Below are 26,468 nucleotides of genomic sequence, written 5' to 3'. Positions count from 1 at the left end.
CTGACTCTGTTATGGGTAACGGTCTGTGTCTGGCTCTGTTATGGGGGCACGGTCTGTGTCTGGCTCTGTTATGGGGGCACAGTCTGTGTCTGGCTCTGTTATGGGGGCACGGTCTGTGTCTGGCTCTGTTATGGGGGCACGGTCTGTGTCTGGCTCTGTTATGGGGGCACAGTCTGTGTCTGGCTCTGTTATGGGGGCACAGTCAGTGTCTGGCTCTGTTATGGGGGCACGGTCTGTGTCTGGCTCTGTTATGGGGGCACGGTCTGTGTCTGGCTCTGTTATGGGGGCACGGTCTGTGTCTGGCTCTGTTATGGGGCACGGTCTGTGTGTGGCACTGTTATGGGGACACGGTCTCTCTCTGACTCTGTTATGGGGGCACGGTCTGTGTCTGGCTCTGTTATGGGGACACGGTCTCTCTCTGACTCTGTTATGGGTAACGGTCTGTATCTGGCTCTGTTATGGGGGCACAGTCTGTATCTGGCACTGTTATGGGGGCACGGTCTGTGTGTGGCACTGTTATGGGGACACGGTCTCTCTCTGACTCTGTTATGGGGGCACGGTCTGTGTCTGGCTCTGTTATGGGGGCACAGTCTGTATCTGGCTCTGTTATGGGGACACGGTCTCTCTCTGACTCTGTTATGGGTAACGGTCTGTATCTGGCTCTGTTATGGGGGCACAGTCTGTATCTGGCACTGTTATGGGGGCACGGTCTGTGTGTGGCACTGTTATGGGGACACGGTCTCTCTCTGACTCTGTTATGGGGGCACGGTCTGTGTCTAGCTCTGTTATGGGGGCACAGTCTGTATCTGGCACTGTTATGGGGGCACGGTCTGTGACCACTTCCCCTCTCATGCCCACATGTACCCCAAGATGCTCCTTGCAGTCATCCTTATGGAGACAGAGGTGCCATTCTCCCCTCCATCCCCCATTCTCCGGCCCAGACTCACCCGGCCTTCCCTCCCTGAGCCCCACGAGCAGGCCCCGCAGTTTCCCCGTTTTCTCCGGTCACTCTCGGCCGCCGCCGGTGCTTGGTTGCCATAGTGAGCGCTGACTGCAGCTCGGCACTCCGACGTGGAGGCTGCACATTGGCCGAAGCCGGAGCCAGGCCAGAGCAGCAGAGGCCAGAGCAGCCGGAGACATGGATGGGTGAGAGCTTCACTGCGCATATCCCCCTGCCCTGTACAGCGCCCACCAGGAGGACCAGCAGTCCCAGCAAGCCCTGTCTACCACAGCGAGCCATCATTACCTGTGGGACTACAGCAACCAGCAGATTCACTCATGTTCCTAAATGCTTACAGGAAGTATTGGCAACCTGTGCCCTTTAATGGGGCAGCTATAGGGGTACAGAGGGCGCAGATGGGGCACAACAATCCTGTCACCATACTACAACCTGTGGTTAGCGAATTGTTGCAAAACTACAACTCCCAGCATGCCCTGGTAGCCGGGCACTGTGTGTGCTTGCTGGGAGTTGTAGTTCTTACAACAGGTTAGAAATAAGAGGACATGGTTGCTATAAATGATGTGTGGTGGTATATGGAGGCTGCGTAGGGTCCGGCTTGTGAGACCCACCGTCACGAGACCATGTAACAGAGCAGGATCCCCCTATGTGACGTCTGTACATCCTAACAAGAGCCATAACTTATTTATTGGTACTATTCTGGGGGCACAGTCTGAGTCCAGCACTGTTTTGGGGTCATAGTCTGTTGCAGGACTGTTCAGGGGTCCTGGTCTGTGGCCGACACAGTTCTAGGGGCCCGGTCTGTGGCTGACACTGTCCTGGGGGCCCGGCCTGTGGCCCACACTGTCCTGCGGCCAGCACTGTTCTCGGGGCCCGGCCTGTGGCCCACACTGTTCTGGGGTTGGCACTATTCTGGGGGCTGCAGCTTATAGAAGTACAAAGATGGCAGCTGTTGTAGTCTTCGTAGGCCTGAGGTTGCCATGGCTACTCATTGGCACCCCATGATTGCCCCCCTTCCCTGGCAATGGGTGTTTAAAAAGAGCTGCCAAGGAGATGACGTAACTTAGTTTCCACTGTTAGTGATCGACATTGGAATTTATGGGGATAAACAGCAGTAATCAGAGCTAACTCCAGTCGCTGCTGCTCCAGGCAGATGTCGTCACCTCCCGAACCTGCACCATGGAGGTGTTAGGCCATGCCTTTGGTCACTGTGCGTCAGTCCTCTTTATTATAGATTTGTGGTGTGAAATCAGGTGTAGTGACCATTCACTGACAACATGGAAAGATCTAGAACACAAGTGCGGAAATGGCCCCTCCCCCCATCACGCTGAAGTATGAAGTCCCATCGATAACTCAGAGGTACTTTTGCTCCATTCTCCTCTCACCTCAGGCAACCGGACAACACTAACACCGCAGAGGAAAGAGCAAGTGCCAAGACGATCCTGGTCCACCTGGATCTTAAAGGGGCTCCTCCGAAAGTCTCCTACCTGGCTGAGGTACTGTCTGCTAAAGAAAAATTCCGTTATTGTAAATATAGAGCTGGACACACACTGACCGATAACCGGGAACAGCGGTGTCACGCAATTGTTTTTAAAGTTTGGTCCTTTTTTATTTTTTTCCTTCTAGGTTTTTCCGCTCTTTTCCTCCCTTGGAGCCACCGGGCTGCTGATAGAGTATGAAGACACCTTCCCGTATTACAAGGAGCTTCTCCCACTGCGAGCTGCTCACGCCTACAGGTGGGCACAGTCCAATAGCAACCGCTCCTTATACAACACTATGACATTAAACTGCTATAATATTGCCCATGTGTACAAGAATATAACTATTATAATACTGCCCCCATGTATAAGAATATAACTACTATAATACTGCTCCTGTGTATAAGAATATAACTACTATAATACTGCTCCTGTGTATAAGAATATAACTACTATAATACTGCCCCTATGTACAAGAATATAACTACTATAAGGCTATGTGCGCACGTTGCGTACAAGCCCTGCAGAAATTTCTGCAGCGATCTGAAGAGCACATGTGCGCTTTAGATCGCTGCAGAAATGTCCGTAGTGAGCGCCGATTCCATGCGCTCTGCCTGCAGCTCCTCCCATAGACAGAGCAGGAGCTGCCGGCAAAGCGCAGGAAAGAAGTGACATGTCACTTCTTTTTGCGCAGCGCTTCGGCAGTAGCCGAAGCGCTGCGCTCTTAAACGCCACGTGCGCACGGCCCCTGCACAGTCTCCATAGACTGTGCAGGGGACGCAGGACGCATGCAGTTACGCTGCGCTACAAAGCGCAGCGTAACTGCATGTTTTTACGCGACGTGCGCACATAGCCTAATACTGCTCCTATGTACAAGAATATATCTACTATAATACTGCCCCTATGTACAAGAATATAACTACTATAATACTGCCCCTTATGTAGAAGAATATAACTACTATAACACGGCCCCTATGTACAAGAATATAACTACTATAATACTGCCTCTATGTACAAGAATATAACTACTATAATACTGCCCCCTATGTATAAGAATACAACTACTATAATACTGCTCCTGTGTATAAGAATATAACTACTATAATACTGCCCCTATGTACAAGAATATAACCACTATAATACTGCCCCCTATGTTTAAGAATACAACTACTATAATACTGCTCCTGTGTATAAGAATATAACTACTATAATTCTGCCCCTTATGTAGAAGAATATAACTACTATAATACTGCTCCTATGTACAAGAATATAACTACTATAATACTGGTCCCTATGTACAAGAATATAACTACTATAATATTTGCCCCTATGTACATGAATATAACTACTATAATATTGCCCCTATGTACATGAATATAACTACTATAATATTGCCCCCTATGTGCATGAATATAACTACTATAATATTGCCCCTATGTACATGAATATAACTACTATAATATTGCCCCCTATGTGCATGAATATAACTACTATAATATTGGCCCTATGTACATGAATATAACTACTATAATATTGGCCCTATGTACAGGAATATAACTACTATAATACTGCCCCCTATATACAAGAATATAACTACTATAATACTGACATACTAATGTTCCTTCTTTAAAACACTAATACGTTTTGCAGTCCTCAAGAAATCCGGGAGATTCTGCGACTGGCACAGCTTAACCATTTAGAGGTCATTCCTCTCGTACAGACGTTTGGACACATGGAGGTAATCTGGAGGACTGTGTTGGGGTTTTCCTCATAATCGCATGGTCTTAATCTCTTGATTCTTTCCTTTTATAGTTTGTCCTAAAGAATAAGGAGTTTACCCACCTGAGAGAGGTCCCAATGTACCCGAACAGCCTTAACCCTCACAGGGAAGAGTCCCACCAGCTTATCCATGCCATGATAAGACAGGTGATGGAGCTCCATCTTGGTCTACACTGGCTCCATATTGGCTCAGATGAGGTACTATGTCTTATACATCTGCCCTATTAGTAGAGGGGGGTCCACATTGATTAGGGTTGAGGTACTCTGCAATCCGTTCAGACCTGACACTGAACCATCAGGAGCTGCCAGAAGATTTCATTTTCTGTAGCCTTGGAGCCACCAGAAAGATAAAACATTGTTTTGATGCAGCTTTAGATGTGATTTCAGTAAAGTTGAAACAATTTGGTGCAGCTTTGGCTGTGACCGGAGTATATCTGCAGTGAATAGGACTCGGTGGTCAGAGCTATATGTTAATACACACTCTTTAACTAGGTCTACTACCTCGGGGAAGGAGAAGAGTCTAAGAAATATCTTTCCGAAAGTGGGCAGACTGTTGAAGACCTCTTTATGTGCCACTTGAAGAAAGTAGCCGCACATGTGGTTTCCACATATCCAGGTGTCAAGCTCATCGCCTGGGATGATATGCTGAGGGGTGCATCTGCCCAAAAATTGACAGGTGGGTAGAGAGGTGGGGGTTCCATGGTATTGATGGAACAGTGTGTGCAGAAACCTGGTTGAGGGACATTTCCTGGCCTTTCTCATCTCTCTGTTGACTTCTGTCTTGCGTAGACTCTGGAGTGACCCAACTGGTGGAGCCAATGATCTGGGACTATACTTCAAACCTAGAGGTTGACAATAGAGGTACCATAAATAATTATTTACTATAGGGCAGCCAGGCGACTACCTAGCAATACATGCCACCACCTGCGGGAGGCACCTCTGTGCAGTGATGATCCGGATTTCTTGCAGTTGCCCTGATTGAAAAGTACTCGCAGAGTGGCTTCCAGAAGATCTGGCTGGCCAGTGCCTTTAAGGGGGCCACCGGGGCTTCCCAGCAGCTTACCCATATCGGACATCACCTGGAGAACCACAAACGTTGGCTACAGGTGATACAGAAGATACCACAAAATACCCTGCAGGGAGTGGCCCTCACTGGATGGCAGAGGTACTGTCTTTACTACTGTAATTTTAGCACCCCCATCTCATGGGGTGGGTTCTTTGTTTTTATGTTAAGAGTTAATCACTGCTCTATAATTTTCAGGTACGACCATTTCTCAGTTCTGTGTGAGCTTCTGCCAGTGGGGATACCTTCTCTGGCCGTGTGTCTGCAGACACTGAAGAATGGTATGGTCCACTGTATACACAGTTTTTTTTATTAATTATCAAAATACAAAATGAATGAACGTAAGTGTAATCTAACACCCCCCCCCCAATATTTGGTGATCTTTACCCTTCATCACTTCTTATCAATACACTTGTCACTTGACACAGTTTTTGAAGGAACATGGCAGGAGGTTGTTCCAAACATCTTGGAGGCCTGACCCCCGATCTCCTGTGTATGAGGCTGTGCGGATCATTCTGTTTCATGATCCCAGATAGGCTGGATGATGTGAGATCAGGGCTCCAGGGCCGGGTCATCACCTCCAGGACACCTCGTTCTTTTCACAGATATTTCTTAATGATATTGGCTGGATATTTCGGGTCATTGTCCGGCTCCAGAAGTGTATTGCATGATGGGTAAGTATAGTATTTTTCAAATTATAAGATGTACTTTTCCTCCCAAAAATTTGGGAGGAAAATGAGGGGTGCGTCTTATAATGTGAATGTAGATAACTGGGAGGTGGAGATTGGGCGCTGCGATGGGGTGGTGTGGTGGATGTAATGCTCTGTCGGCAGTACGGGCCTCAAATAATGCTGCCAGGAGTCGGCGCGTGCGCAGATGGAGCTCTCGGCTGAAGATCTCATCTGCGCACGTGCTGCCTCTGTCCTATTGATCTCCCAGCAGCAGTCTTAAGGAAAATGGTGCCTGGAGGTGGCGCATGCGCAGATGAGAACTCGGCTTGTCAATGAGCCGAGAACTTAATCTGCACGCGCGCCGACTCCGGGCGCCATTTCTTTGAAGGCCACACTGCCGACAGAGCATCCGTGACACCGGCCGCACTGCCCTGCTCCACACAGCCAGCACAGTCCTCCCCGCATAGCCTGCAGCATCGCCCTACTCCAGCACCTCCCCTGCGCCCTGTGACCCCCGCTCCACCACACCACCGGAGTATAAGAAGGACCCCTTTTTTTTTTTTTTTTTATTTGGGATGAGTCCTTTTAATCCGGTGCGTCTTATAAAACGAAAAATACAGTATCTGCCTGTATTTCTCAGAATTGAGGACCATAAGAACTGAGAAACATTGAGGATGGTAGACATATTTTCCGGCCAAGGAAACTTAGTGCAGCAGATGAGACACATCATGATTACTTCCCTACAAAATCGGAAGATGTCCAGCAGTTCCATCAGCTCAGAAATGGCACAGCTATAACCATCTACTGTTCAGAGAAGTCTGGGCAGAAGTGGTCTTCATAGAAGAATTGTGGCCAAAACCCCCAAATGTTCCACATGAAAACAGGGCCAAGTGACTCAACTATGCACGAAAGCATAGAAACTAGGGTGCGAAAATTGACAGCTGGTGATCTGGACTGAGGAGTCACAATGTCAAATATTTTGATGAAACAAAAAGATATCTGGCCCCCATTGCTGGAGAGCGTTACAATAATAGTCTGCAGGAACAGTGAAGCACGGGACAGGGTCCTGCAAGTTTGGAGATGCTCCAATGGTATCTTCAATGCTGAGAAATCCAGGCAGACACAGGCCCATCATCTAATACTATCAGGGAGGCATCTGATTGGCTTAAAATTTATTCTGCAGCCAAACCTCGACCCCAAACATCCGGCCAATGTCATTAAGAAGAACGCAGAGTCCTGGAGGTGATGACCCAGCCCCGGAGCCCTGATCTCACATCATCCAGTCTGTCTGGGATCAGGAGACGGAAGGATCCGCACAGCCTCATACATAGGAGATCGGGGGTCAGGCCTCCAAGATGTTTGGAACAACATCCCTTCAAACCTGTGTGTAAGTGTCTTTAGAACATTGCAGGGGGCTATGTTCCACCCTCTCCTGACTAGAGCTTTATCAGCGCAAGTATTTTAAAGGGGCTGTCCAGAATTAGTAATATACGACTGTTTTCTTCCAGAAACAGTGCCATCACATGTCCTATGGTTATATCTGGTATTGCAGCTCGGCCTCTCAACACCAGAGGACAGGAGTGTTGCAGCTTTTTTTGGGGGGGAATTTTGGTTAACTTTACGTCTCTTTCTCGCCCCAGGTGCGTACACTGAGCAGGTGGCCACCGCTGTCCAGGATGTTTTAGGAATGGCTACTTTGGATACGGAAAACTACTCAAGGTAAATACAGGAGACTTCTGCATTATTATGGAGTTATCCTTGAAAAATGATTAAATTCTGCTCATTATCCAATATGGCCACCTCTACCACTGCCGTAGCGTTAACCCCCCAGCTTTCCCATACACTTGACTATAGAGGCACAGACTGTCCCTCCCCGTACACTATGGGAGCCACATTGGTTGTCCCCTACCTTTCCCAGGAACACACAAGTAAAGTCCGACACTTGGGCGTCCTTCCTGTGCCCTGCTCTTCTTTTTGAGGTCTTCCACTAATTATGTGTTATGTTGTGACAGTGAAGCTTCCGGCTCCTTCCCTGGCAGTGACGTCCTGATACTCATAACCCAAATCCTGTTCTTCCTGAAGAATCCCACACAAGAATTCCTGGAGAGAAACCGGTGAGCCAATCAAAAGATGTGGGGATCTAGCGTGGTATACAGCAGGGGATAGAGGGGATCTAGTGTAGTATACAGGAGATGGAGGTGTGGGGATCTAGTGTAGTAGACAGGAGATGGATGGAGGTACAGGAATCTAGTGTAGTATACAGGAGATGGGGGTACAGGAATCTAGTGTAGTATACAGGAGATGGAGGTACAGGAATCTAGTGTAGTATACAGGAGATGGAGGTGCGGGGGATTTCGTGTAGTATATAAGAGGAGATGGAGGTGCGGGGGATCTAGTGTAGTATATAAGAGGAGATGGAGGTGCGGGGGATCTAGTGTAGTATACAGGAGATGGAGTTGCGGGGGATCTAGTGTAGTATATAAGAGGAGATGAAGGTGCGGGAGATCTTTTGTAGTATATAAGAGGAGATGGAGGTGCGGGGATCTAGTGTAGTATATAAGAGGAGATGGAGGTGCGGGGATCTAGTGTAGTATATAAGAGGAGATGGAGGTGCGGGGATCTAGTATAGTATACAGGAGATGGAGGTACAGGAATCTAGTGTAGTATACAGGAGATGGAGGTGTGGAGATCTAGTGTAGTATACAGGAGGAGATAGAGGTGCGGGGATCTGGTGTAGTATACAGGAGGAAATGGAGGTGCAGGGATCTGGTGTAGTATACAGGAGATGGAGGTGCAGGCATCTGGTGTAGTATACAGGAGGAGATGGAGGTGCAGGGATCTGGTGTAGTATACAGGAGGAGATGGAGGTGCAGGGATCTGGTGTAGTATACAGGAGGAGATGGAGGTGCAGGGATCTGGTGTAGTATACAGGAGATGGAGGTGCAGGGATCTGGTGTAGTATACAGGAGGAGATGGAGGTGCAGGGATCTGGTGTAGTATACAGGAGGAGATGGAGGTGCAGGGATCTGGTGTAGTATACAGGAGGAGATGGAGGTGCAGGGATCTGGTGTAGTATACAGGAGGAGATGGAGGTGCGGGGATCTAGTGTAGTATACAGGAGGAGATGGAGGTGCGGGGATCTAGTGTAGTATACAGGAGGAGATGGAGGTGCGGGGATCTGGTGTAGTATACAGGAGGAGATGGAGGTGCGGGGATCTAGTGTAGTGTACAGGAGGAGATGGAGGTGCGGGGATCTAGTGTAGTGTACAGGAGGAGATGGCGGTGCGGGGATCTGGTGTAGTATACAGGAGGAGATGGCGGTGCGGGGATCTAGTGTAGTATACAGGAGGAGATGGAGGTGCAGGGATCTGGTGTAGTATACAGGGGGAGATGGAGGTGCGGGGATCTAGTGTAGTGTACAGGAGGAGATGGCGGTGCGGGGATCTAGTGTAGTATACAGGAGGAGATGGCGGCGGGGATCTGGTGTAGTATACAGGAGGAGATGGCGGCGGGGATCTGGTGTAGTATACAGGAGGAGATGGAGGTGCGGGGATCTAGTGTAGTATACAGGAGGAGATGGAGGTGCAGGGATCTGGTGTAGTATACAGGGGGAGATGGAGGTGCGGGGATCTAGTGTAGTATACAGGAGGAGATGGAGGTGCGGGGATCTAGTGTAGTATACAGGGGGAGATGGAGGTGCGGGGATCTAGTGTAGTGTACAGGAGGAGATGGCGGTGCGGGGATCTAGTGTAGTGTACAGGAGGAGATGGCGGTGCGGGGATCTAGTGTAGTGTACAGGAGGAGATGGCGGTGCGGGGATCTAGTGTAGTGTACAGGAGGAGATGGCGGTGCGGGGATCTAGTGTAGTGTACAGGAGGAGATGGCGGTGCGGGGATCTAGTGTAGTGTACAGGAGGAGATGGCGGTGCGGGGATCTAGTGTAGTGTACAGGAGGAGATGGCGGTGCGGGGATCTAGTGTAGTGTACAGGAGGAGATGGCGGTGCGGGGATCTAGTGTAGTGTACAGGAGGAGATGGCGGTGCGGGGATCTAGTGTAGTGTACAGGAGGAGATGGCGGTGCGGGGATCTAGTGTAGTGTACAGGAGGAGATGGCGGTGCGGGGATCTAGTGTAGTGTACAGGAGGAGATGGCGGTGCGGGGATCTAGTGTAGTGTACAGGAGGAGATGGAGGTGCGGGGATCTGGTGTAGTATACAGGAGGAGATGGCGGTGCGGGGATCTGGTGACGTATACAGGAGGAGATGGCGGTGCGGGGATCTGGTGAAGTATACAGGAGGAGATGGCGGTGCGGGGATCTAGTGTAGTATACAGGAGGAGATGGCGGTGCGGGGATTTAGCGCAGGATGTAGGAGGTGCAGATATTTAAATAGAATGAGGAAACGAGGGATGAAAGGTTCATGTGTCAGGAAACTGTCTCGATTATCTTCTTACAGGTTTGTCATGGGTTGGTTCAGCGCATTTCACAGAAAGAGAAAAATGATCCATCCCATAATGGTGCAACAGATAGAACCAGAGGCTGTGAGGCAAGTGATGCACAGAGATGAATGATGTCTAAGGGCGCATTCACACATTGGTGTTTCCCTGCCAGAATATGCACAGACCGGCTGCAGGTCGTGTCATGAGACTCGCTGTCCATACTCTGACCAAGAAATACAATGTGTGAATCCAGCCATCACCCAATATCCTGACAATGTACAAGTGACATATCTATCTAATTCATAGGGGTATTGGTTATATTCTTGTACAAAGGGTCAGTATTATAGTAGGTATATTCTTGTACATAGAGGGCAGTATTATAGTAGTTATATTCTTGTACATAGGAGCAGTATTATAGTAGTTATATTCTTGTACATAGGGGCAGTATTATAGTAGTTATATTCTTGTACATAGGAGCAGTATTATAGTAGTTATATTCTTGTACATAGGGGCAGTATTATAGTAGTTCTATTCTTGTACATAGGGACGGTATTATAGTAGTTATATTCTTGTACATAGGGGCAGTATTATAGTAGTTATATTCTTGTATATAGGGGCAGGATTATAGTAGTTATATTCTTGTACATAGGGGCAGTATTATAGTAGTTATATTCTTGTATATAGTGGTCAGTATTATAGTAGTTATATTCTTGTACATAGGGGCAGTATTATAGTAGTTATATTCTTGTACATAGGGGCAGTATTATAGTAGTTATATTCTTGTACATAGGGGCAGTATTATAGTAGTTATATTCTTGTACATAGGGGCAGTATTAGTGGTTATACAGTTAGGTCCAGAAATATTTGGACAGTGACACAAGTTTTGTTATTTTAGCTGTTTACAAAAACATGTTCAGAAATACAATTATATATATAATATGGGCTGAAAGTGCACACTCCCAGCTGCAATATGAGAGTTTTCACATCCAAATTGGAGAAAGGGTTTAGGAATCATAGCTCTGTAATGCATAGCTTCCTCTTTTTCAAGGGACCAAAAGTAATTGGACAAGGGACTCTAAGGGCTGCAATTAACTCTGAAGGCGTCTCCCTCGTTAACCTGTAATCAATGAAGTAGTTAAAAGGTCTGGGGTTGATTACAGGTGTGTGGTTTTGCATTTGGAAGCTGTTGCTGTGACCAGACAACATGCGGTCTAAGGAACTCTCAATTGAGGTGAAGCAGAACATCCTGAGGCTGAAAAAAAAAGAAAAAATCCATCAGAGAGATAGCAGACATGCTTGGAGTAGCAAAATCAACAGTCGGGTATATTCTGAGAAAAAAGGAATTGACTGGTGAGCTTGGGAACTCAAAAAGGCCTGGGCGTCCACGGAAGACAACAGTGGTGGATGATCGCCGCATACTTTCTTTGGTGAAGAAGAACCCGTTCACAACATCAACTGAAGTCCAGAACACTCTCAGTGAAGTAGGTGTATCTGTCTCTAAGTCCACAGTAAAGAGAAGACTCCATGAAAGTAAATACAAAGGGTTCACATCTAGATGCAAACCATTCATCAATTCCAAAAATAGACAGGCCAGAGTTAAATTTGCTGAAAAACACCTCATGAAGCCAGCTCAGTTCTGGAAAAGTATTCTATGGACAGATGAGACAAAGATCAACCTGTACCAGAATGATGGGAAGAAAAAAGTTTGGAGAAGAAAGGGAACGGCACATGATCCAAGGCACACCACATCCTTTGTAAAACATGGTGGAGGCAACGTGATGGCATGGGCATGCATGGCTTTCAATGGCACTGGGTCACTTGTGTTTATTGATGACATAACAGCAGACAAGAGTAGCCGGATGAATTCTGAAGTGTACCGGGATATACTTTCAGCCCAGATTCAGCCAAATGCCGCAAAGTTGATTGGACGGCGCTTCATAGTACAGATGGACAATGACCCCAAGCATACAGCCAAAGCTACCCAGGAATTCATGAGTGCAAAAAAGTGGAACATTCTGTAATGGCCAAGTCAATCACCAGATCTTAACCCAATTGAGCATGCATTTCACTTGCTCAAATCCAGACTTAAGACGGAAAGACCCACAAACAAGCAAGACCTGAAGGCTGCGGCTGTAAAGGCCTGGCAAAGCATTAAGAAGGAGGAAACCCAGTGTTTGGTGATGTCCATGGGTTCCAGACTTAACGCAGTGATTGCCTCCAAAGGATTCGCAACAAAATATTGAAAATAAAAATATTTTGTTTGGGTTTGGTTTATTTGTCCAATTACTTTTGACCTCCTAAAATGTGGAGTGTTTGTAAAGAAATGTGTACAATTCCTACAATTTCTATCAGATATTTCTGTTCAAACCTTCAAATTAAACGTTACAATCTGCACTTGAATTCTGTTGTAGAGATTTCATTTCAAATCCAATGTGGTGGCATGCAGAGCCCAACTCGCGAAAATTGTGTCACTGTCCAAATATTTCTGGACCTAACTGTATTCTTGCACATAGGGGCAGTATTATAGTAGTTGTATTCTTGTACATAGGGGCAGTATTATAGTAGTTATATTCTTGTACATAGATGGCAGTATTATAGTACTTATATTCTTGTACATAGGGGCAGTATTATAGTAGTTATATTCTTGTACATAGGGGCAGTATTATAGTAGTTATATTCTTGTACATAGGGGCAGTATTATAGTAGTTATATTCTTGTACATAGGGGCAGTATTATAGTAGTTATATTCTTGTACATAGGGGCAGTATTATAGTAGGTATATTCTTGTACATAGGGGCAGTATTATAGTAGGTATATTCTTGTACATAGGGGCAGTATTATAGTAGTTATATTCTTGTACATAGGGGCAGTATTATAGTAGTTATATTGTTGTATATAGGAGCAGTATTATAGTAGTTATATTCTTGTACATAGGGGCAGTATTATAGTAGTTATATTCTTGTACATAGGGGCAGTATTATAGTAGTTATATTCTTGTACATAGGGGCAGTATTATAGTAGTTATATTCTTGTACATAGGGGCAGTATTATAGTAGTTATATTGTTGTATATAGGAGCAGTATTATAGTAGTTATATTCTTGTACATAGGGGCAGTATTATAGTAGTTATATTCTTGTACATAGGGGCAGTATTATAGTAGTTATATTCTTGTACATAGGGGCAGTATTATAGTAGTTATATTCTTGTACATAGGGGCAGTATTATAGTAGGTATATTCTTGTACATAGGGGCAGTATTATAGTAGGTATATTCTTGTACATAGGGGCAGTATTATAGTAGGTATATTCTTGTATATAGGGGCAGTATTATAGTAGTTATATTCTTGTACATAGGGGCAGTATTATAGTAGTTATATTCTTGTTCATAGGGGCAGTATTATAGTAGTTATATTCTTGTACATAGGGGCAGTATTATAGTAGGTATATTCTTGTACATAGGGGCAGTATTATAGTAGGTATATTCTTGTATATAGGGGCAGTATTATAGTAGTTATATTCTTGTACATAGGGGCAGTATTATAGTAGTTATATTCTTGTACATAGGGGCAGTATTATAGTAGTTATATTCTTGTATATGGTGGTCAGTATTATAGTAATTTATTCTCAGTAATCTTTGTCTTTTCTCTCATCCTAGTCTCTTGTCTAATTGGACGTTATTACTGAGGGATCTCCAGGCAGCTTTGCTGAAGATCTTTCCAGACGTCACGGTGGATGAATGGATGGAGGAACACTTAATGCCTTATTACCTCCAACTTCAACAACTCGTGCAAGATCTTAATACCGCCCTGGAGAACCAGACATAAATGGTTCCTCGCCACGAATCATCTGCTTCTGAGCCTCAACTATGATTTTTATATCTGATGAAGTTTTCATTTCAGGCTTCGTCCTTTCCAATTGCTCTTACCTTGAATTACATAGTAATATACTGTACTCTATGTACATCCAGAGCTGCATTTAAGATTCTGCTGGCTGACTCTTGAACTCCATCCGCATTATACCGACTCACGTCTAATGCGGTCTACTCTGTAAATGTTTAGAGCGCAATTCATCATTTGTGATGGTCACTTTTTCTTTTTTGGTGCCAATAGGCACAAATGGAAAGATATACATAGCTCATAAAAAAAGGCGCAGAACACAAAAAACAAGACAAACACCAGACGCAAGTGCAATAATACATCTGGCCTTTAGAGGGCAGCAGAGAGACTGGATTAGAGAGTTCACAATGGACCCATTAAAATTTTGAGTGCAGCTTTGGATGTGAATGGAGCATAAGACAGTCTTTACAAGTTATTTTCCCATTGTTTGTAAATCAATTATTTTACTGTACAGCTAAAAATACATTTTTTTTACTTTCTGCCAAAGAAGACTCTCACTATGTTATTAATTCTTTAATTTAGTAACTAATCATCCGGAAAGATTTACCGCATATTGATAGCCAGGATATACATAGGGGCAGTATTATAGGAGTAGTAAATATTGTAGTATCAGGAAACCCGTTTAATGCTAAAGTGGAACATTCCTGGTCAATTGGAATGATGTGCCTAGTGCAGGGTCTGCGGGGGCAGGGATTGATCAGTCTGGTGACATTTGAATCTCATGCTCCACACTAATGTTGGTTCTGCGGGGGCAGGGTATGATCAGTCTGGTCAGATTTGAATCTCATGCTTCGCCCCTCCTGTACACTAGTGCAGGTTCTGCGGGGGCAGGGCATGATCAGTCTGGTGACATTTAAATCTCATGCTCCGCCCCACACTTGTGCAGATTCTGTAGGGCCGGGGCATGAGCAATCTGGTTACATTTGAATCTCATGCTCCACCCCTGCCTTGCACTAATGCTGGTTCCTTGGGGGCAGGGCATGAGCAATCTGGTTATATTTGAATCTCATGCTCCACCCCTGCCTTGCACTAATGCTGGTTCCTTGGGGGCAGGGCATGAGCAATCTGGTTACATTGAAATCTCATGCTTCACCCCTGCCTTAGTGGCGGGGCATGAGCGAACTGGTGACTTGAATCTCATGCTCCACCCCTGCCTTAGTGCAGGTTCTGCAAAGGCGAGGCATGAGCAAACTGGTGACTTGAATCTCATGCTCTGCCCCGCCTTGCACTAGTGTTGGTTCTATTGGGGGCAGGGCATGATCAGTCTTGTGACATTTGAATCTCATGCTCCACCCCTACCTTAGTGCAGGTTCTGCGGGGCATGAGTAATCTGGTGCTTTTTGAATCTCATGCTCTACCCCCACCGTGCACTAATGCTGGTTCCAGGACATGAGCAATCTGGTTACATTGAAATCTCATGCTCCGCCCTTGCCTTAGTGCTGGTTCTGCGGGGGCGGGGCATGAGCAATCTGGTAATATTTGAATCATGCTCCGCCCCCACCTTGCATTAGAGCTAATATGAGTTTTTCTGAAGCAAAAAGGTGTATAATATCACAATAAGAAGAAAACAATACTTTTCACCAACTTATATTTTATTAATTGTATAAAAAAAGACAGAAGTAACATACACATAGCGCGGGGATTTCAAGTATTTTTTCCATAATACATATATAATACATAAAGTGTAACATTCCCACGTCTTGTACAATGAAGGTTGGTCCTCCAGAATGGCCTCAGCCTATCCAGAATCTTCCACAGCTTCCGGTAAATGGACGGCTGACTGTCCAGGATATCCTATAGTCCTTTATAATCTTGAAAATACAGAAGGAATGATCTGCTACTCTACTGCTAAATAAGGGGCACTGTCGCTTTAATAAAAGCCACACTCTCACCTGACATCAGAATAGGAAGTTCTTGCTTTACAGCCTGTCATAAAACAAAAAGGGTTCTTCTTTGAATTTAGACTCTTTGAGGCAAAACTTTAATTCTCAGCATGCTCTGCTGTGACTTCTAGTTATTCAACTATTAGAGAGCCACGGTATGGAGAAGTGTCATAAGTAACTAAAAGCAGCAATAATCTATTGTACCCTCCATGTTAAATTATACAAGATGCAATATATAATTATTAATTTCAATTATGTATATAGATATCTGAAAACTGTAGCAAGTATTGTTAAAATATTTTCTATGGTGTTACTGTCTCTTTAAATAATTGAGGGGTGTGTCTCAGATGGCCACTCCTCCTGCTGCTCCTTAGTTCCTTCATAGACACAGCATTATTTCCCATATAGTGTCATTTATAGATAATAGATTGCCAAGACATTATCTGGAGGGCATGTAGTATCTGAGGAAGCAGTGCTTGGTCAAAAGTGGACATCCCCTTTAAGTACCTTTTTTACAATGCATTTAAACTTCTGAAGAATTATATATATATATATATTTCAGCAGCGACATACCAGGCCAAATAAGTGGAAGGATAGATCTTATTCACCACTCTTCGTCTAGACGTGTGAGCACTGCGTGGCAGGATAATCGCTGCTTCTATCTGAAGGGTAGATATATACGTTTTAATTACCTTTCAAGGGTTCTTCCCATCTCCAAGAACCTATCCCAATATATAGTAGGTATAATAATATTAGCAAACACCTCCAATTAGAATTGTAGTATAGTTCTCCTGATTCGTCATGTCTCTTACCTCATGTGCAGGGCATTGCAGCTTCACTATCCATGGTTACGAGCAACTGTCACTAAATAAGTTGACGTAATCAGAGATACCAGAGCTACAATGCCCTGCACATGAGGTAAGTGACATAGCTAATCAGGATAATTATACTACATTCCTAATTGGAGGCATTTGCTAATATTATTATACCTACTACATATTGGGATAGGTTCTTGGAGAGAATATCCCTTTAACTATCATGGTGAACATTTCTGATTCCACGCTCGAAATCCCCTAAGAGCGTTAAAGAGATTCCTGTCTACCCGCAGACACCACTAGAGGGAGCTCACTGCATTTTATAATAGAGTTCAATGTATGTGTGTAGTGAGCTCCCCCTAGTGGTGGCTGCAGGAAAACAATTTTATCATTTTACTCTATTCATGCTGGAAAGTTTAACCCTTCTATAAAAACTAATTTTGGACATTTTATAGTTATCGTGGATTTCACAAACTTTACATCCACCTCCTAAATCTGGATCTGTGAAAGACTAGGAATACAGCATCGTCCTCATACAGCCGGTGGAGGACATTTAAAGGGATATATCCATTTTGACCCCTTTACAGAAGTCTATATTCCTAATAATAATAGTTCTTAAATTGTAAGCTCTTCATACCAATAACTTTCGTACCACGTACAGCAGAACTGTCAATATTATATGGCAGTGACTACTGTATATACTATTGTGCAGGTTATGGCGGCATCATTAATTAAGCCTGAAGGTAGTGGTGGAGGTGTTAGTCTGGAATGATGAAAAACAGCGCCATATTTGGTCTGTGGCTAAGTCTAGTATTACAAATGATAAGTATAGACTGAGCTGCAATACCAGGAACAACCTGTGGACAAGAGTGGCGCTGTTTCAGTAAAACGTTGAACTTTCTTAAATAATCTAGATGGAAAAAGTTGTTTTGTGTCGTATATCCAGAAAAGCGATGGTGGACAATTAACACTGAACTGCAGTTGGTTTTGGTACAATAAATAAATATATGGAGGCAAATAAGGCACAGGAAAATCAAGATCTAGGCATAGTGCAAGGTTAAAATACAGTAAAAGAAAAAAATAATCCCAATTTTTGGCTTTGGTCAACTTGATCGCCTGGATTACGTTGGTGGCCCAGTTTACAGGCCGCTCATTCGTCTTCCTTATCTAAAGTCTCTTCGCTGTCGCTGCTCTCCTCCTCGATTCGGGATCGAAATCCTGCCAGGTCGAGGTCCAAGAAGGTGGTGAGAAGTTTGGCCACCCCTTCCACATCACTAGCAGAGAAAGAAGGGGGGGAAATCAGACTAGGAGGCCCAACGGTTATAAGGTTGACCGAGAAACGCTGGCCACACTCACCTTCTACCTCCCAAGACCGCACTTTGCGTCAGAGGGTGGGAGATGCCAGTGACAAGACGCAGAACTATGAGGTAGCCCTTCCCGAAATATCGGACCTTCTCCTCCTCAACGTTGACGTCTCGGATCTCCTTGAGTAGGACCACCACTAGGAGAGAGAACAGAGTTCGGACCAACCACTTGTGAATTTTTACCAAAAATCTTGGCTTCGTTGCCTACCTTCCTCTTGACCTCCTTTACAAAATGTGAGTATTTTCCTGTACAAGTTGAAGGTCTTCAGGACGACCTTCCCAGCCTTCTTATCAAATATGGCCTCCTGGAAGAGAGAAGAACATCAACCTAGAAGCCAAAAATGGCCAACAGCCTCAAGGCTAGACTAAGCTGCTTCTAGGTGCCCCTCAACATTACAGCCAAGATGGCCGTACCCGCTGATTACTACAGGCATGGACGAGTATAGGAGTGTGAAGTATTGTGGAAAAGAGGAATTGGACATGCCGAATTGGCAACTTTTTGGAACTTCCATATAAATGAATGGACAAAAAACACATGTGAAGCCATCTCTCCACCGTTGACCATCACCAATCATAAATTTATGGCAGACATAATGAGATGGGAATATCTCTTTAAGAATATGTCAACCAGGGCTGCAGTGCCCATCTGGCGAATTCTGGATGAACCAGCCTGGCAGTTGCCCAGGGCACTTCTACTATGTGTGGGCACTGCTACTATATAGAGGCACATTAAGGGGACTGTTACTATATGGAGCACTGCTGCTATATGGAGGCACAGTAGGGGCACTGTTATTATATAGAGGCACATTAAGGGGACTGTTACTATATGGGGGCCCTGCTGCTATATAGAGGCACATTAAGGGCACTGTTACTATATGGGGCACTGCTACTATATAGGAGGCACAGTAGGGGCACTGTTACTATATGGAGGCACAGTAGGGGCACTGCTACTATATAGAGGCACATTAAGGGGATTTACTATATGGGGGCACTGCTGCTATATGGAGGCACATTAAGGGCACTGTTACTATATAGAGGCACAGTAGGGGCACTGCTACTATATAGAGGCACAGTAGGGGCACTGTTACTATATGGGGGCACTGCTGCTATATGGAGGCACAGTAGGGGCACTGTTACTATATGGGGGCACTGCTGCTATATGGAGGCACAGTAGGGGCACTGTTACTATATGGAGGCACAGTAGGGGCACTGCTACTATATAGAGGCACATTAAGGGGATTTACTATATGGGGGCACTGCTGCTATATGGAGGCACATTAAGGGCACTGTTACTATATAGAGGCACAGTAGGGGCACTGCTACTATATAGAGGCACAGTAGGGGCACTGTTACTATATGGGGGCACTGCTGCTATATGGAGGCACAGTAGGGGCACTTACTATATGGGGGCACTGCTGCTATATGGAGGCACAGTAGGGGCACTGCTACTATATAGAGGCACATTAAGGGCACTGTTACTATATAGAGGCATAGTAGGGGCACTGTTACTATATGGGGGCACTGCTGCTATATGGAGGCACAGTAGGGGCACTGCTACTATATAGAGGCACATTAAGGGGATTTACTATATGGGGGCACTGCTGCTATATGGAGGCACAGTAGGGGCACTGCTACTATATAGAGGCACATTAAGGGCACTGTTACTATATGGGGCACTGCTACTATATAGAGGCACAGTAGGGGCACTGCTACTATATAGAGGCACAGTAGGGGCACTGCTACTATATAGAGGCACAGTAGGGGCACTGTTACTATATGGGGGCACTGATGCTATATGGAGGCACAGTAGGGGCACTGCTACTATATAGAGGCACAGTAGGGGCACTGTTACTATATGGGGGCACTGCTGCTATATGGAGGCACAGTAGGGGCACTGCTACTATATAGAGGCACAGTAGGGGCACTGTTACTATATGGGGGCACTGATGCTATATGGAGGCACAGTAGGGGCACTGCTACTATATAGAGGCACATTAAGGGCACTGTTACTATATGGGGCACTGCTACTATATAGAGGCACAGTAGGGGCACTGCTACTATATAGAGGCACAGTAGGGGCACTGTTACTATATGGGGGCACTGATGCTATATGGAGGCACAGTAGGGGCACTGCTACTATATAGAGGCACAGTAGGGGCACTGTTACTATATGGGGGCACTGCTGCTATATGGAGGCACAGTAGGGGCACTGCTACTATATAGAGGCACAGTAGGGGCACTGTTACTATATGGGGGCACTGCTGCTATATGGAGGCACAGTAGGGGCACTAGCATTATATGGGGGCACTAATATTATATGTAGGCACAGACAGGCACTATTACTATATGGTGGCACAGAAGGGCACTATTACTATATGGTGGCACAGTGGGAGCACTGCTACTGTGTGGGGAAGCAGCAGGGATATTATTACTGCCTGGGGCACCTTAGATAGTTATGTGAGGTGAGGAGAACGCTGGAAAGCATTGAACTAATATGTATTACATTCTGCAGACACTAGTTCTGGAAGAAGTTGTCATGGCGGTCTGGGCCGGATAAAGGGGAAAAAAATGCCAAATGAATAACCAATCACATAGAATGTCAGCAGTGAGTCACTAGTTATCTGTACAGTATACACCTATATGGTCTACAGTGCACTGGTGAAAAACTGGTATTTACCAATATATGGCCGTTTTGTAGTGGTACTATCACTAATAAATATGCTGGCAATTTATGGTTATGGTCTTGCAGTATTATTAGTGCTTATATTTATTACACTATTGGTCTTGTACAGTGACTTTTGTTATTGGTTACTGATCAATACGGTAGTATTATGTGGTTATGGTCTGGCAGTATTATTAGCAGCTTATATTTATGACACTATTGGTCTTGGTACAGTGGCTTTTGTTATTGGTTAGTGATCAATACGGTAGTACTATGTGGTTATGGTCAGGCGGTATTATTAGTAGCTTATATTTATGACCCCATTGGTCTTGGTACAGTGGCTTTTGTTATTGATGGTTAGTAACCAGTACGGTGTTATTATGTGGTTATGGTCAGGCGGTATTATTAGTAGCTTATATTTATGACCCCATTGGTCTTGGTACAGTGGCTTTTGTTATTGATGGTTAGTAACCAGTACGGTGGTATTATGTGGCTTTTGTTATTGATGGTTAGTATGGTGGTATTATGTGGTTATGGTCTGACAGTATTATTAGTAGCTTATATTTATGACACTATTGGTCTTGGTACAGTGGCTTTTGTGTTTCATGGTTGGTGATCAATATGGAGGTACTATGTGGTTATGGTATGGCGGTATTTGAAGCTTACATTTATGACACTATTTGTCTTGGTACAGTGGCTTTTGTTATTGGTTAATGATAAATACCGTAGTACTATGTGGTTATGGTCTGGCGGCATTATTAAAAGCTTAGATTTATGACACTATTGGTCTTGGTACAGTGGCTTTTGTTATTGAAGGCTAGTAACCAGTACGGTGGTTTTATGTGGTTATGGTCTGGCAGTATTATTAGCAGCTTATATTTATGACACTATTGGTCTTGGTACAGTGGCTTTTGTTATTGAAGGCTAGTAACCAGTACGGTGGTTTTATGTGGTTATGGTCTGGCAGTATTATTAGCAGCTTATATTTATGACACTATTGGTCTTGGTACAGTGGCTTTTGTTATTGATGATAAGTAACCAGTACGGTGGTATTATGTGGTTATGGTTTGTCAGTATTATTAGCATCTTATATTTATGACACTATTGGTCGTGGTACAGTGGCTTTTGTTATTGGTTAGTGATCAATATGGAGGTACTATGTGGTTAAGGTCTGGCGGTATTATTAGCAGCTTATATTTATGACACTATTGGTCTTGGTACAGTGGCTTTTGTTATTGGTTAGTGATCAATACCGTAGTACTATGTGGTTATTGTCTGGCGGTATTATTAGTAGCTTATATTTATGACACTATTGGTCTTGGTACAGTGGCTTTTGTTATTGATGGTTAGTGATCAATACAGAGGTATTATATGGTCATGGTCTGGCGGCATTATTGAATCAGTTTAATACCAGTATGGCGATTATAATAGAAGATGAGGCTTTGTTGGACCCAAAAGTAAGAAATTTGACAACTTGGAGATACCCTGAGATGGAAAAGTCATAGTTCTGAGCTCACCTCCCAATCTTCCAGATTCTGAAGAGCCACAAAAAGGCATCCGGCCACGTAAAACAGCTTCCACGCCCAGGAATCTAGCGTCAGAAGGAAACGCGTAAGTATAGGATTATAGGCCCAAACCAGACCCGTGGTGCACATTTTCTGGAAGAAGGTGGGATTTTATTCTCCATGGTACCTACCTGCACTGTAATAGGCTGCAGCCAGGCCGACCGAGGCGATTCCTACAGGAAACAGGACAAGGAGAGGTAATGACATACAAAACGCATTTATATTATATAGTTAGAAGGGGAAACCATCAGCAAGTTGGTGTTTACTGTTTCTGTGAATAGGAGCCGTTCTGTAAGTTGTAATTACGGTGTAATATTCGGCCCTTCAGGGTACTATTGTATACAAATTACATATAATCTGCGCCAAAGAATCTCAACAGAAATACAGGAAATAGCAAACCTTGCATTTTGTAATTAGCTTTTTTACTGCCAGGAGAGCAGGGTTTTCCTGCAGCAAAAAAGCAACGTGTGAGCATGGGCTTATGGTGCTTGGAAGAAAAAGAAAAATACTGCGCAAAAGAGGACAATCATCTGATCATGAAGGAGTTAACCTGCTTGTTGATGGTTTCCAGATAAATAGACTTTGTGATGCAGCACAAAACTACAACTCACCAATTAATAGTGACCATGAGCGGATGCTGGGATTCCTCTTCAGATGTAGGAGGGTCCCAGTGCGGCTTTCTACCTGCATATACATGGCGGGGTCAGTCCTAGAAGAGGTATAGGGGGAAACATGAGATAAGAACCTGGAGAGGACGAAGGTGGGATTACAGGCACATTACATTGGGTGGAGGGCTTTTCTTGGATTGTCCTAAACCTCAAGAACAAAAATGGAGACAGTCGTCATGGAGGCTTCTTCATGGTCCTTAATTTGAAGACCACAATACAGGAAGAGGTGCTGACTAGTGACGAGCGAGCACTACCATGCCCAGATGCTGTGTACTCGTAATGACTAGTGACGAGCGAGCACTACAATGCCCAGATGCTGTGTACTCGTAATGAATAGTGATGAGCGAGCACTACCATGCCCAGATGCTGTGTACTCGTAATGAATAGTGATGAGCGAGCACTACCATGCCCAGATGCTGTGTACTCGTAATGAATAGTGATGAGCGAGCACTACCATGCCCAGATGCTGTGTACTCGTAATGAATAGTGATGAGTGAGCACTACCATGCTCAGGTGCTCGGTACATGAACAAGTAGTGATGAGTGAGCACTATCATGCTCGGGTGCTCGGTACTGTTAATGAATAGTGACGAGTGGGCACTACCATGCTCGGTACTCGTAACTAGTGATGAGTGAGCACTACCATGCTCGGGTGCTCGGTACTCGTAACTAGTGATGAGTGAGCACTATCATGCTCGGGTGCTCGGTACTGTTAATGAATAGTGACGAGTGGGCACTACCATGCTTGGTACTTGTAACTAGTGATGAGTGAGCACTACCATGCTCGGGTGCTCGGTACTCGTAACTAGTGATGAGTGAGCACTATCATGCTCGGGTGCTCGGTACTGTTAATGAATAGTGACGAGTGGGCACTACCATGCTTGGTACTTGTAACTAGTGATGAGTGAGCACTACCATGCTCGGTACTACTAACGAATAGAGGTGAGCACTACCATGCTAGAGTGCTCAGTACTCGTAACTAGTGATGAGTGAGCACTACCATGCTCGGGTGCTCGATAGTACTAACGAATAGAGATGAGTGAGCACTACCATGCTCGAGTGCTCAGTACTCCTAACTAGTGATGAGTGAGCACTACCATGCTTGGTACTCGTAACTAGTGATAAGTGAGCACTACCATGTTTGGTACTCGTAACTAGTGATGAGCGAGCACTACCATGCTTGGTACTCGTAACTAGTGATGAGCGAGCACTACCATGCTTGGTACTCGTAACTAGTGATGAGTGAGCACTACCATGCTTGGTACTCGTAACTAGTAATGAGCGAGCACTACCATGCTTGGGTGCTCGGTACATGAACAAGTAGTGATGAGTGAGCACTGCCATGCTCGGGTGCTCAGTACTTGTAATGAGCGAGCATTACCATGCTCAGGTGCTCGGTACTTGTAACTAGTAATGAGCGAGCACTACCATGCTTGGGTGCTCGGTACATGAACAAGTAGTGATGAGTGAGCACTGCCATGCTCGGGTGCTCAGTACTTGTAATGAGCGAGCATTACCATGCTCGGGTGCTCGGTACTGGTAATGAATAGTGACGAGTGGGCACTACCATGCTCGGGTGCTTGGTACTGGTAATGAATAGTGACGAGTGGGCACTGCCATGCTCGGGGCTCGGTACTGGTAATGAATAGTGACGAGTGGGCACTACCATGCTCGGGTGCTTGGTACTCACTAAGAGTAGTGACGAGCGAGTACAGCACTATAATGCTTGGGTGCTTGTAATGAGTAGTGATGAGTGGGCACTACCATGCTCAGGTGGTCAGTACTCGTAAAAAGCAATTAGTGCTCGGATGGGCGCAACACAAATGCAGTATAATAGAATTCAAATGAGAACTCGAGCATTTTTCAGGGAAATCTTCCTCGAGTCCCCCATTGACTTCCATTATACCGGAATACTTGAGTCGCACCCATCCCAGCATCCATCCACTCATTACGAGTACCAAGCATGGTAGTGCTCACTCATCACTAGTTACGACTACTGAGCACCCGAGCATGGTAGTGCTCGCTTATCACTATTTGTTACGAGTACTGAGCACCCGTGCATGGTAGTGCCCGCTTGACACTAATCGTTACGAGTACCGAGCACCCGAGCATGGTAGTGCCCACTCATCACTATTTGTTACAAGTACCGAGCACCCGTGCATAGTAGTGCCCGCTTATCACCAATCGTTGAGTACCGAGCACCCGTGCATAGTAGTGCCCGCTTATCACCAATCGTTGAGTACCGAGCACCCGTGCATAGTAGTGCCCGCTTATCACCAATCGTTATGAGTACCGAGCACCCAGCATGGTAGTGCTCACTCATCACTCACCCGTGGTAATAACTCTGGTGTTACTGAAAATCGGCATTGCAGTTTGGAGAATGGGGAAGAAGAGAGAATAAGGGAAGTGTCTGGTAGTGACTGGAGGGTGGGGGGCCCTGTACCACAACTCAGCAAGGGGAACGTGTAATAGCCACTAAAGTAACACCGCCCTCCATTCACGTATGTGACGGTTCATAGGAAAATGATCAGAACAATAAAGCTGAGGACCCCAAGACATGATACATGGATAAGCGGTGACAAGGAGCGCAGCTGCCCACCATCTATGCCAGATCATTTATTCATTAATATAGCACCATCAGAAGAGCTTTACAGATGTGATCAGCACTGTCCCCATTGGGGCTCACAATCTAACTTCCCTATCAGTATGTCTTTAGAGTGTGGAGGGATCCCACGGAAACACGGGGAGAAGATACAGACTGAAGGCTGCATTAGGACTGTACAACGTGTATCCAGTACAGAAAATAGAGCACAGCACAGGGCTGCCCCTCCCCGGATGTGTTACTGCACAGAACAGAGGAGCCTCCTCCAATAACACAGCGATCACCATGAGGAGACACGGAACCACACACACACACACATACCGTCCTGCCAGCACCCGGACCTCTCCTCACTGCACTTCCCCAGTACACTCTGCACCGCAGGGCATGCTGGGATATGGGATGACCCACCCAGGCTTCACATTCATAAACTTATTCCAGCAATGACCACTAGATGGCACTGCATCAGTCATTTCATTGTATTATTCCAGCACTCACCACTAGATGGCACTGCATCAGTTCATTTCATAGTATTATTCCAGCAATGACCACTAGATGGCACTGCATCAGTCATTTCATTGTATTATTCCAGCACTCACCACTAGATGGCACTGCATCAGTCATTTCATTGTA

The 26,468-nt window shown here is 45.2% G+C and overlaps 3 protein-coding genes across 4 annotated transcripts in view; 1 reads left to right on the top strand and 2 right to left on the bottom strand.

The window, feature by feature from the left end:
* Positions 1–1,134, bottom strand: part of OGFOD3 (2-oxoglutarate and iron dependent oxygenase domain containing 3) — a 139,400-nt gene extending 138,266 nt beyond the window's left edge. The window contains exon 1 of the mRNA XM_075350662.1: positions 948–1,134. Within this exon, the coding sequence (XP_075206777.1) occupies positions 948–1,039 (92 nt within the window). The 5' untranslated portion in view covers positions 1,040–1,134. The remainder of the gene's footprint in view (positions 1–947) is intronic.
* HEXD (hexosaminidase D) lies at positions 1,038–14,769 on the top strand. 2 transcript variants are annotated; one of them, XM_075350661.1, is made up of 13 exons: positions 1,038–1,146; positions 2,349–2,454; positions 2,585–2,694; positions 4,087–4,174; positions 4,249–4,413; positions 4,708–4,891; positions 5,005–5,076; positions 5,185–5,380; positions 5,477–5,559; positions 7,590–7,668; positions 7,962–8,063; positions 10,402–10,491; positions 14,040–14,769. In XM_075350661.1, the coding sequence occupies exons 1-13, from the start codon at positions 1,139–1,141 to the stop codon at positions 14,206–14,208; spliced, it is 1,452 nt and encodes a 483-aa protein (XP_075206776.1). In that variant the 5' UTR covers positions 1,038–1,138; the 3' UTR covers positions 14,209–14,769. The 2 variants fall into 2 exon arrangements, with proteins under 2 accessions (XP_075206776.1, XP_075206775.1); XM_075350660.1 differs by lacking the exon at positions 1,038–1,146 and adding an exon at positions 1,161–1,301.
* A 2,372-nt stretch (positions 14,770–17,141) lies between these two features.
* Positions 17,142–26,237, bottom strand: CYBC1 (cytochrome b-245 chaperone 1). Its single transcript, XM_075347871.1, has 7 exons — positions 26,160–26,237; positions 23,181–23,278; positions 22,701–22,742; positions 22,522–22,595; positions 18,551–18,647; positions 18,335–18,479; positions 17,142–18,252 (listed from the first exon to the last, which is right to left on the bottom strand). The coding sequence occupies exons 2-7, from the start codon at positions 23,263–23,265 to the stop codon at positions 18,129–18,131; spliced, it is 567 nt and encodes a 188-aa protein (XP_075203986.1). The 5' UTR covers positions 23,266–23,278; positions 26,160–26,237; the 3' UTR covers positions 17,142–18,128.
* Between the last annotated feature and the right edge of the window lie 231 nt (positions 26,238–26,468).

This window comes from Anomaloglossus baeobatrachus, chromosome 5, assembly GCF_048569485.1.
Source record: "Anomaloglossus baeobatrachus isolate aAnoBae1 chromosome 5, aAnoBae1.hap1, whole genome shotgun sequence".
Taxonomy (NCBI): Eukaryota; Metazoa; Chordata; class Amphibia; order Anura; family Aromobatidae; genus Anomaloglossus; species Anomaloglossus baeobatrachus.
This window is presented reverse-complemented; position numbering and strand designations above follow the sequence as displayed.

Bases quoted from the DNA above. Each gene is read 5' to 3' on its own strand.
- HEXD (XM_075350660.1), top strand. From the start codon at position 1,279: ATGTTCCTAAATGCTTACAGGAA. The intron at 4,892-5,004 runs GTGGGTAGAGAG...TGTCTTGCGTAG, and splicing joins ATCTGCCCAAAAATTGACAG to ACTCTGGAGTGACCCAACTG. The intron at 8,064-10,401 runs GTGAGCCAATCA...ATCTTCTTACAG, and splicing joins GAATTCCTGGAGAGAAACCG to GTTTGTCATGGGTTGGTTCA.
- CYBC1 (XM_075347871.1), bottom strand. From the start codon at position 23,265: ATGTATATGCAGGTAGAAAGCCGCACTGGGACCCTCCTACATCTGAAG. The intron at 22,596-22,700 runs GTAGGTACCATG...TTCTGACGCTAG, and splicing joins TGCAGCCTATTACAGTGCAG to ATTCCTGGGCGTGGAAGCTG. The intron at 18,253-18,334 runs GTGAGTGTGGCC...TTTCTCTGCTAG, and splicing joins GCGGTCTTGGGAGGTAGAAG to TGATGTGGAAGGGGTGGCCA.